At 43.1% G+C, this 12,015-nt stretch overlaps 1 protein-coding gene across 1 annotated transcript in view; it reads right to left on the bottom strand.

The window, feature by feature from the left end:
• The window catches only part of SLC2A12 (solute carrier family 2 member 12), a 36,411-nt gene extending 24,742 nt beyond the window's left edge, over window positions 1–11,669 (bottom strand). The window contains exons 1-2 of the mRNA XM_009281493.1: window positions 11,334–11,669; window positions 2,279–3,601 (exon numbers count right to left, since the gene is read on the bottom strand). Of these exons, the coding sequence (XP_009279768.1) occupies window positions 2,279–3,601; window positions 11,334–11,466 (1,456 nt within the window). The 5' untranslated portion in view covers window positions 11,467–11,669. The remainder of the gene's footprint in view (window positions 1–2,278; window positions 3,602–11,333) is intronic.
• Window positions 11,670–12,015: the final 346 nt, after the last annotated feature.

The following is a 12,015-nucleotide window of genomic DNA, read 5'->3' as shown; positions in this document are numbered from 1 at the left end:
TCTGTAGGTTACAAACAGACACATCCACAGCACCGCCTTCACCTTAGCCAGCAGGATGGGCAGAGGTCGCACGGAGTATGAGATTTTTGCATTGAAAATATAGTGGTGCGGGGGGTTACAGTGCTTCTGTCCCCAGGCACCCGCGCATCGCCTGGCCACAGCAGCCAGCGAGTGCAGCCTCAATGCATCCCTCCTGTTGCAGAGTAGACAATGGCTAACAGTCTGGTCCAGACCACAGACCAGATTTAGAGATCAGTAACATAAACACGTTAAAACTGTTTACTTTATATAAGCAGAGTGGCTCGTTTTTTTTCTTTACACTAAGAAAGGCACACTGAGAATAAGAAAGCTGGGCTTTTAAAATACATTCAAGGATTTGGACTCCAAGCAGCAGATGTTGAAAGCTGCATATGAGACACAAATCATAACCTCATGTCCCAACCCAGACTATTTAACCACAATAGATCCTTTGCAGATTCCAACAATCTCTTGATTCTCTGACCCTTGCATTTTCTATACATTGTCAATTTTAACTGAATAGTGTACTTTTAAAAGCATGGAAATGTCTTGAAAGTACTTATCTGCAATTTGAAATACCTGTATCTCTCCTAGACCTGGCCTTCACTTGCTATGCAACGCATCTGTCAGTTTAAATTGCCTCACCGTGGCTTTATTATACATAATTTCAGCATGCTGGAGCTGAGACAGTGCCTGATCTTTCCCACTTGCTGTTTGAGAGCATTCGTGCTCTTAGTCAAGAAGGAGGTCAGAAAGCAAGCACGGGCCTCAAAGACTTCTCAGATTAGCCTGGCAGACACACCTCACTTTCTGTAGCCCTCACAGAAGTAGACGTCATTATCATTAACTTCACATTAGGCCAACTCAAATAACCAGGAACCCATTTACAGCCAGGTCAACAGGAGAGCAGCTTTCAACAGGAGGCCAAGCCTGAACGCATGCCCCTGCCTTGAGGGTCATTAAATGTGTGTTTGAAACACCCAAGTAAAAGCTCAGGTAACATTTTGTTTTCAGGGCTGCAACCCTGGTTTTGAACCTATGTCATCAAAAGCAGAATCCAGCCCCAAGATGCTCTGCAAGGGAGAGAATAATGCAATAACACAGTCAAGCTCGCTGCCCTGGCAATGAATGCTTATCTCACGCTGCTCTCCCAGTGAGTAATGTTTAAAATAAATAAATACTGCAGGGGAGTTGCTGTTAGTGCAATTGTTGGGTTGTATTCTTGTGGCAAGCTTTTTATCATAATAGTGCAGCAGGAGTACAGTGTGTTTGCAAGGCAAGTTTGAGCCAGGGCACAAAAGCACATAAAGTCTGTTAATAAATAATAGACTCTGTGCATGTGGGTTTTGCAGCGTGGCTTAAAAAATCAACCCTTTCAAAGTACAATAATATGCCAGTGCTACTGAAACAAAACGAAACAAAACAAAACAAAACAAAACAAAACAAAACAAAACAAAACAAAACAAAACAAAACAAAACAAAACAAAACAAAACAAAACAAAACAAAACAAAACAAAACAAAACAAAACAAAACAAAACAAAACAAAATGGAGAGATTTAATTGCTAGTCCCTGGGAATGGCAGACATGTTCTCCTCTGGAGAGAGTGGGAATCATGCAAGTGTGGTGGCAGCTGCTGCAGTACCTCAGTTGTACAGTGGCGTGCCTTTGTGTTCTTCCACTTGTGCTGTTCAGCAGAGGTAGTGGCAATGATACTATGGTTTGCTCATGAACTATGATACCTTGAATGTCTTTCCTATATCTGAAGACTATTATATAGTCAGGGGGCCTCCTCAGCGGGACTCAGGCATGCTGGCATTTCATGGATTTGATGGTGTCATACCATACAGAGGTCTAGAGCTTATCATTATCTTGGGTTTATGAGTAAGCAGCAGCAAATGCCCACATCTTAACCTTCCTGGTGTAAGGATGCAATAGACTAGGAAGAAGAAAGATAGCCAGGGGCCCCATAATTTTGCTGTACAAAGGTCACAGCAGTTCTTAACTTCACTGAAGAGGAGCAGTTAATTTCACTGAACTGAAGGGAGATTAGGCCATTGACCTTAATGGGCAGGACCTCTTCCTAAAAAGTACACCCCAGGCCCACCAGGATGCTCTGTGACAATACCAGCGCATATGAGCAGAAAACACTGCTTTACCCAACTTGGGAACCACCTGATGCCAAGCTGGGCATGTCATCCCAGCACTTAATCCACTTGTAAGTAAATCGTTACAAAGAGTTAGAAAAAGGAAACACTTACTTGGTCCAAGACCTATGGAAAATGCAGCAACATAAACAAGCAGGCTGGCCAGCGAGAGCCATTTCAGGACAACAGGAACCTCCCCACTTTCCATCTGAGACCCTGTTGTGCTTTTGCCTCCTGCCAGGGCAGTCCTGTTCAGTTCTCCTGTCTTGGCAACATCTGGGCTTCTCTGTGCGTCAAATGACAATCTTTCTGGTGAAGCCATGCTAGCAAAGAGGTCCTTGAGACTCCCATTGGTGACACCAGTGAGGTTTCTCGGTCTCTGGAGAAAGAAATCCTCTGGAGACTGGCTTCTACAGACGTTGGTGAAATTCACATGTATGTTACGGTTCACTAAGCCCATAGTGACCAACGATACTGCCATAACAGAAGAGCCAATACACAGAAAAGTTTTACTTCCAACTTGATCCACAAAAACCGTGGCTGGGACTGTGCTGACCACTTTAATCACTCCAACTCCAGTAGAAGCCAAGCTGGCAGCTTCGTTGCTCTGGAACCCAACTGACTTCAAAACAGTCGATGCGTAAAATAAAATGTTGGGTTGCCCAGTTGTTTGCACAAAAAAGACTAGAGTGAGTCCTACCAACATTCGGGTCCTCATGTTGTTTTTTGAACAAAACAGGTCCAAGAAACTATACTGATGTTCATCTTTCAGGGAAGACTTGATCACAGTAAGTTCTTTAGTAGCATCTGATGTTTCCCGTAGCCTCTCCAGTACTTTTCTTGCAGCTTCATCGTTATTTTTCATGACAAGAAACCGAGGACTTGGAGGAAGGAAATACATGGCAATAGCCTGCAAAGCACCTAACGGAATCACAAGGCCAAACATGTACTTCCAGCCATGAGATACGCTGGCAAATGCATAATTTGAAATATAGGCAAAGAGAATGCCTATCACAATCATGAGTTCATTTAATGATACGAGGAGCCCTCTTCTGTGCTGTGGGGCGATCTCAGCAATATACACACACGTTGCAATTGATGATAATGATATGGAAATACCTATGGCAATCCGTCCCACAATAAGTATCCCATATGATTCATAGGGGACTAAAATCAGACTTCCCAACACAAGTAAAGAAGATGCAATAATTATAGCAAGTCTCCTTCCAAATCGGTCTATCAGGAATCCACCAGTAAGGGATGCAAATAAGGCCCCAAAAAGCAGGGAACTTACAACGATTTCCTGCTCTTTGCAAGAGAGTGCTAATATGCTGCTCATCTGAAGAAGAGCTCCAGAGATAAGGCCCAACTCATAACCCATCAGAAGTCCACTTACAGCAGCAACAGCAGAAGATAGAAAAGTAAATGTTCCACAGCCTGAAATAAGAGAAAAAACACAAAAACTTAAAAGTGTGACTTCTGCAACGTTCTGACAACTAATAATAACTTTTTGTGATATACGAATCAAAAAAATCTTTTTGTAACTTTTAGGCAAAGCAGCTAGGTTCATACAAACCCAGCAGCAGTGGTGACATAAAAGGCTATTTTTGAAAAGAAAAAAAAAAATTTAAATTCGTATAAATTCCTCTTTAATTTTAATGCTTTTGGATTCTTTATCTTCCTGATCAGAAGTCAATAAGGTTTTGATCAGGCCCTGAGTCATTAAACCTTCTGCCTCAGAATATCATTGCAAAAGGCAACACAGACGATGCAACCTTTTGGTAAGAAAGCAATTTTTACCTTGAGACGTTCTCAGTGTTTTTCCTGCACTGAACTGAGGAAGTCTTGTCCACCCAACTAGTGTAACGTGGGCAAGGAAAGCAGTAATTTCCCAGCCAAATTGCTTCAACCTTGACTTGAATAAGTAACAAGTTAAGTTTTCCCTCACCACTTACTAATTCCTTTGCTTCACCTGAGGACGCCATGAAGGCTGCTGGTACCAGTGTTTTTATTTTGCCAAATGGAAACTTATCCACTGAGCACCAGGCTGATCTAGATAGCTGGCATATTCTAGGGAAACCAATCTTTAGGTACAAATTCATTAACTTTCTGGGCTTTGCTCATCACTAATCTCAGATTCTTCAGAGTATCAGGATCAAATATTTTGCATAGTTTATGACAGCCACAATGTCAGGAATAAAAAACAGATGGTGAAAACATAAACCAAATGGAGATTATATGCCTTTGAATGCCCACTTTAAAACAAACTCATTTTATACAGCTGCGATTCATTGTTTATTGTTACAAGATAGATTTGACTGATTGTATTCTACTAACTGTGAAGCCTTTTGCACCCCAAACCTTGAAGAATATATCAGTTTGTTGTTGTTGGTCTTGTTCTTTCTCCCAGCATGATTTTCCTCTCATCATGATGTTGGCTGCCACACAACTAGGAAAAGAGTAAATTGACATCTGATTTTCCAGTTAGTTGGAGACATAGGACGTGTCTGAGGAGAGGTAGCTTTTGCAGCATAACAGAGTCCGTATTTCAGTTAACTCTCCTGGAACAAGTACTTTCCAGCTTGGCTGGAAAATGATACATAGACCTTGTTTATTTTTAGCTTATTTTTCTAAGGCATTAAGGCTCTTTGATCACGCTGACTGCCTGGAGTTCCTTGCCAATAACTTTTGAGCACATTGGTGAGGATCAGTCCCATTTGACAGAGGATATTACATTTCTAAGCAAAACGTGAAAACACAGGAGGAGGGCAGCCCTAGCAGTATGTCTGCACTACTAAAATAAACAGTGCCAGCGCCCAGGCCTGGACCCTGGCACGTGGCCACATATCCTGCTAAATTGCTGGCATGGTCCCTGGCATGGTGGCCCCCACCTCGCGCTCTCCAAACAATTCCTGGAGGCAGTTTGGCTCACGGCGTGAGCCCACCATCACACCCTGCAGCCCCTCCACAGGAGGCTGGGATATTTTGGAGGGTAGCAGAGTACGACGGTGTGAATATAAGCTGTGCCTCCAGGGTCAGGGGAGATATATAAGCCCATTAAGTTTATTAAGATAAGTATCGCCTATTAGCTCTCCTACCTGGCTCTTGGTTTGCTCCCTTTGAGCCAAGCAGAAGCCAAGCGGCAGCAGCCCCGAGCTATTGAGTGCACCCAGCATGCCTCAGCCCACTCTGCCTCTGGGCTCGGGTGGCTGGTGAACCAGAGATAGGCAAGAGACAGGCAAAAACCACATGGTTTTGTTATGATGGGCCGTAAGGGCATGGGGAAAATGGGAGTATTGTGAGAAGTCTTTCAGAAGGTGGGGGTGGATGGTAGATTTATTGTGATGGAGGTGGGACACCTTGAAGAAAATGTCAGAAACAAATTTTCAAAATGCTCCGGTGATGGAACAATCTTTTTTTATATTGTTGTTGTCCATGTCTGTATTACGTCTAAAGCTTTTTCTTCCTTTATGTCTGCAGTATCCGAGATCATTGCACTTATTTTAAACAGAGGTTAGTGCATGGATTAGGGCAAGGTCCTACTGTACTTCCTTCACACACTGAACAGCACTTAAGTAGAAGTACTACTGACTCCAGTTAAGCTGCTTTGTGCTATATGTGCTCCCTCCTCCAATGCATGCATGCAATACACGTTTTACCATTGCAAAACCTAATTTCTCCATCCCCTTTATACTTTTGACTTGCCTGCTTGCTGTATATTACTAGAACTGGAAAAAATACCCTTCCAATGAATCCTGGCTGGAAATCAGGGCTGGCAACAACACAGTGTTGTGCTGAATGAATGAGCTTGGGTATCAGAAACTACACTGCTAATTTGATCACAGTGCTCTGCCCACACTACTGCTCAGTGCTGTTATTTGTGCTCTCTTGGATATCTCTGTATTTTACGTCATTGAGCCATGTAGATTTAACCTAGATTTTGCTTTAATTTCTGTATTATGAAGCCAAAAGAGACCGTTGTGGTCATCCAGTCTGACACTCATGAACAGCACAAAATAACCCTTCAGACACGTTTAAATGACATTTTATTTGAGCTGGGCCATTTAAAATATTCAGCTTTCATTTAAAAATTGCTAGTGGTTGAAAGGCAATGACTTTAAGTCATAAGCTGTCCCAATGGTTAATTGCTTTCACTGTAAATTATCTCTAAATTATTTCTAGACTTAATTTCTGCAACTTCAGCTTCCAGCCATCAGATCCCATTCTCCATTTGCCTGCACTTAGCTGTGTTCACTAAGTACAAAATTATAGCCTGTCATCAAGTCATCCCACAGACCTCTCCTTGATAAGCTACTTAGCCTGTGAGGCTTTACAAGTTTACCAGTCCCTTAAGTATTCAAAGCCGTGTTGTCTGAATTCTATCCAGATTATCAACTTCTTAAAAAAATTGTGAGCTGGACCCAGTGCTCCTGCAGTGGTTGCACAGTGCCAGATAGGAACTTGACATAATTATCCCGCTCCCGGTGGACATTTCCCCCTCTACTCATCTAAGGATTGTCACAGCTGTGTACAGGAGCTCATCTTCTGCTGGTTATCCTCCAGGACAACCAACTTCTTTTCTGACTGGGTTCTTTCCAAGGCACTGCCTTTCCTTTAAATATGGCCTGTCTTCTTGCATCCTAGCTAGGAATGCTAGCTTTATGTTTGTCTGTATTAAAACACATAGGATGGGTTCAACTTACCTAACTGTGAGAGATCTACAGCATCTCTAGATTTCTTCTGTAACCACTTGCAAAAAATAGGCACTTCTAAATGTCTGAAGTAGGTCAGATGCCTATTTCTTTCCATTGCCTATAAAAGGAATCTGTGTGGCTTGCTTAGATGCAGATGTCTAAAATTAGCAGAGAGGAACCCCAGACAGCACATTCACTCACAGTCAGCAGGCCAAACCATCCGAATTGCATTCAGCCAGTAACATATCCCATTTATTAATCACCCGTCACCTCTATCACCCGCAAATAATCCATTATTATCTTATTCCAGGCAGTTGAGAAAAAATGCTGAGTGACAGAGGGACAAAAGCCGAGTTTAAGGCTCTCCAGCAGAAACACAGCAATGTGGGCAGTGTCTCCTATTGATACTTTGAGATCTGTGTCCTGCATGGCTTTTAATTCTTTAAATGTGCAACCACCAGTTTTGTATGGTTCCAGTTTCTGATTCAAAATGACAGTGCCAAGTCAAATATCTTGATGGAGTGCACCATCAGCACTGTTCTTTACAATCCAGACTGTGTTCCCCTCAGCCTGTGGTCCTCAGATCAGAGCAACCGAGGTGATTATTTATTTTTAATTCGAGAGGCTGTACAAACTGGAGCTTGGACACCTGGGAAGTTGGTAGGGAAGCACTCAAGCCCATATGTTTCTTGCTGCTCCAAGTACAGCAGCTTGACCAATGTCTTAATGTTTCTTTGGTTTGTTTTTACTGGGTCAACTGGTATCCTTGTTCATGCGTCCAGTGACACAACACCCACAGTCATATAGAAATAGCAAAGGGCTGTAACTAAAGCAGACCCCTGAATGAAAAGCAGATTCTGATGTGATGCAGAGGGAGACACGTTGTCTTTCTGCATTAGCAGCAGCAAACTCAGCAGTTAACTCGGTGTCTCTTGTCCCCAGGCACTATTCTGCTGAGAAACATCCTTATATCACTATGAGGTTTTGTTGTAACTGGTGTATGTAAGACTCGCCTGCTCAGAACTGCCTGATGAGTTAAACCCTGAAATCTCTGCTTGGTTTTCCTTCATGGTCTTCCTCCAGACAAAATTCCCTCTGACTTCAGCATATGTTTTGCTTTAACATTTCCAGATCAAGCATGTTGCAGTAGTTGTACTCACAATCCTTTTAAGTGTCACTTTTAATGATGTTGCTGGCAGTTCTTAGGCATTCCTTTTTTTAAAAAAAAGCTTCTTAAAATGTATATTCCTCTTATTTTTATGAGATGCCTGCAAAATACATGGCAGTGTGCAGCCCAGGGGAATAAAATATTTTAATGATGGCTTCCAGAGCAATTTCTCCTTCTGCCTGCAACAAACACCATGGCTAACGAGTGTGTGGCTGGTATGTGACAAGTGATTGGAAAGTCTATTCTCTAGTTTCCCCATGTAAACAAAATGGTTTCTCACAACTGTTACTCAGGTCAAAAGCAGCACTACTTGGCAAACGAACTTATCTTTAAGAACATTTGCTGGAAATGTTTATGCTCGGTTCCTGAAAAGGACACCAAGCACAGCTGTAGTATAGCACAGTGTACTGCTGATGAGACTGGATCAAGTAGTAAGGGTGTGCCCCTTTACTTATTTTCAAGCACATATTTGGGAAAATACAGTCCTTCCAAAGGCAAAATATTTGGTCTGTTGCATCTATTTTATGGGCATTACGGATAAATGATCTGTGCCAGGGAAGATCTGCAAGCAGGCTGAGCTGGGAAACACCACTCTTCCCCCCCTTCATGTGCAGGAGAGCTACGGAGAAGGTGCCTGGGAGCCTTTTCCAGCTCACCTTGGCAGTACCACACTCCACATTACTCAGATACTGAGACTTTTGTGATGTAGATTTCTTTCCTTTTTCCCAAGAGAACATGAAGTGTGCGTACAGAAAACTAGTGGGATGGGGGCGGAGATTACTTCTTTGTGACCTGTGCAAATACCATCTATTTTGATAGGAGGGCACTCAACAGTCTCTTCCAACATGGTGCTTTCTTCTGTTGACTTTGATTTAATCTGAGGTGAGAAATGTCTCATTTTGGGAGGGAAGGAAAGTATTTTACTGGAAGGTCAAATATATGTTCTTTAAATCCTTGGAGATTCTTTGATCTATTTAGACATTTGGAAGGTGAAATCAAGCTCTGTCAACCCCTGGTTAATAAGCACAGGTTAGAATATCGTGATGAGTTGAGTGCATTGCATAGATACGAATCCACAGCATGGAATCTTCCTTTTTCAATAGAACAAGGCATCTACTTTTATCCATGATAAATCTTAAAACTAGAGCATCTGTATCTGAAAATTTTAAGCTATCTTTAACAACATATTTCTTCTCCATCTGAGTGCTGTCTGACATACAAAAAGTTTGCATTTACAGGGAAATAGTGTTTAAAATTCCCCAAATTGTCTTTAGAGGAGCATTTTGGTAAAGTGTATAGTGTGTAGATCACAAGGTTTTGTAGGATAAATATTTAATGGCATGTGTTGGGAATTGCTGCGTAATTAAATCATGGTTTTGCTTCTCATAAAAGGTGATTATCCCATTTTTATGCCATCATTATCTTTGCTGCACTGTCACAGTCATCTTCTCTGTCTCATCCAGTTGTCCGGTGTAAAGAGATACATGTTACCCTGTTGATCTATTCTAATGCCCGAGGTTTCTTTACATCCAGTAGCTGCTCAATATGTGCATTTCTCCTATTAGCAAGGATACATCTGATCTAACTGTCCATCTAGAAGTCTGGCATGGGATCTAAAACGGTTACCCAACAAGACCCTATGGGATGAAACAAATGGTGGCTTTGAGACAAAGTTATGTTGCAAGCAGAGCTGGAAAATCTCAGAAAATATTAGATTTACCCAAAAATAGTGTCAGGGCCATGTGGGATCATGACCATTTGACAAATGTGACTCCTCCCAGCCAAGTGTGAAAGGCAAAACCAAAACAAATATTTTGTAAATAGAACTAAAAAAGAAGGCAGAAGGAAGCTAATGTATCACACATTTTCACACATCTAAATTCCTGCGATGGTGGGAAGCATTGTATACTTTGTACAGCGTAAGCCCAGTGAATGTATTGTGTGAGTAATACTCAAATTTCATGAACAAAAGCCCCCCGGGACTGATGGAAAGACAGGGAACGCAGATCCTGGGCAGACCCACCCTGGCCATCTCTCCATCCCTCTTAGTGCTCTGCCATGCATTTTCATTATGTCAACAGGCAGCCTGGCCCTCCATTACATTAAATGGGATTTGGATTTTGTTTTGTTATTTTCCAGTAAGAATCAACAAGTTCTTTTAATTCCTAGCTAGGTAATTATAAATTCCTCAGGTTACTCCTTCAATTTCTGAGGGTATGGCCAAGTGTGTAATTTGCGCATACTCTTCTAACCGTAGCCCTTGTGCTGCAGTAACTTTGCTGTCTGTTTATTGTAACAGCAGTGCTTCCCTTTGATAACGCTATCCTATAACCATCTGCATTGCTCCCCCCATACCCTAAGGTAATGTTAAATATGTCTGCACACCAACTGGCTTTCTGTTCCTGATTAACCTCTGCTTCCTCTGCTTCCAGGTATCAGTAGATGTTGCTGGACTGATCACTATTACACTCCAACAAAGCATTTGTGCCTGTGGTATCTGAACATACATGGGTTAGTCAGTTCATTCATTTATAAGTGAACAAAACCTGCTCAGGACATAGTCATTTCTGGCTTACAATCATGTTTTCCTGTGTGGGTAAAGCTGTCTTGTGGGTGAGAAATGTCACAATCGTGGGTCATTTTCCCCTTGATCTTATCATCAGTGAAAGAGACTCAAGATGCAAAACCATGCTGTATCTTAGAAAAACTGGCTGGGTAGGACAGCAAAAGTGAGGAGCTACGAAATTCAGCTTCAGCACTCAAATATCTTTGCATAAGAAATTATACAGTTGATTTTTCAGGGTGTCAGCACAGAAACCCTGTTTCTTCATGAAATGCTAGGGGACAAAAAACAGGAGGGAGTCCCTGTCCCCCCACCCTGTACTTTCCCCCTGCATGAGCAGGTGCAATGCTTGCCTGGCCTCCCTCCACTTCAGTGAAAAGGGCTGAATTGCTCCCGAGCGTGCAAGGACCGGAGCACCGTTGTTATCTTAGATGTCAGCGGGTTCTCCGATTTTTCAGGTGACTGATTGTCATAAAGGAAAGGGATTTACACAACAGACAGCACATGCACGAACGGTAGGACCGAGGCCTTTTGGGAAAAGTATCACATAAACCTTCATTCAAAATTCAAGCCGGCATTTCCCTTCCTTTCTCACATTTTCCCCTCTCGCACTTTTAGACATCGAGACAGCATGCCCCGAGAGTCCCTTGGCTTTGCGGGGCTGTTTTCCCCCAGCCCTGAGCATTAGCTACACGGGCACGCTGCTGCTGGCTAACAGCTGGCATTCAGCTCCTGCCGCTTTACCTGCTGCAGCCGGGAGCTTGCGGAGGTGGCGGCGGCTGCTGCGGCGGCTGCCCCGGCTGCTCTCCTCATCCTCCCCTGCTCTCATCGTCTGGCTCTGCTGGCCGAGGTCCTCCGTGCTCTGCCCAGGTACCATTGCCACCCTCTTTGCACCTTGGGGCAGGAGCACTTCACAGGGCAGCGGTCCTTCCCCGGCCGGCGAGGAAAGCGCAGGTTATTTTCCTCATGGCAACAAGTTGCTGAAGCTGGCTGAAACCAAATGCAAACCACAAAGTGGTTTGTGAACAACTTTGTTGCTATTTCAGAAGGCTTTGCCCTTTGCAGTGACACAGGCTGTTGCTATTCTTGGGAGCCTATTGCAGGCGAGGGGAGGGCCGTCTGTCGGAAGTATTGCTTTTGCCTTTTAACAAATAGTTGGAGACATCAGAAGTCCACGCACAGCTCAATGCACATTCCTTACCCATTAACTTAAAGGGTCTTTCTCTCTCTTTCCCTCCTCTCTCTCGTGTTCATCCGCACAGGTTTTTAACAGAGAAGGTGCACGGAAAGGGAGGATTTGGAGTGTTTGCTGTGTCAGCTAAAGTTAGGGCACCAAGCACACACACACGCGGCATCGCTTCGTTCTTGTAAATTGTGACCAAGTTGTGGTGAGAAATAGCAGAGAGGAAAAAAAGCCATGGCAGCC

This window comes from Aptenodytes forsteri, unplaced genomic scaffold, assembly GCF_000699145.1.
Source record: "Aptenodytes forsteri isolate BGI_AS27 unplaced genomic scaffold, ASM69914v1 Scaffold82, whole genome shotgun sequence".
Taxonomy (NCBI): domain Eukaryota; kingdom Metazoa; phylum Chordata; class Aves; order Sphenisciformes; family Spheniscidae; genus Aptenodytes; species Aptenodytes forsteri.
This window is presented reverse-complemented; position numbering and strand designations above follow the sequence as displayed.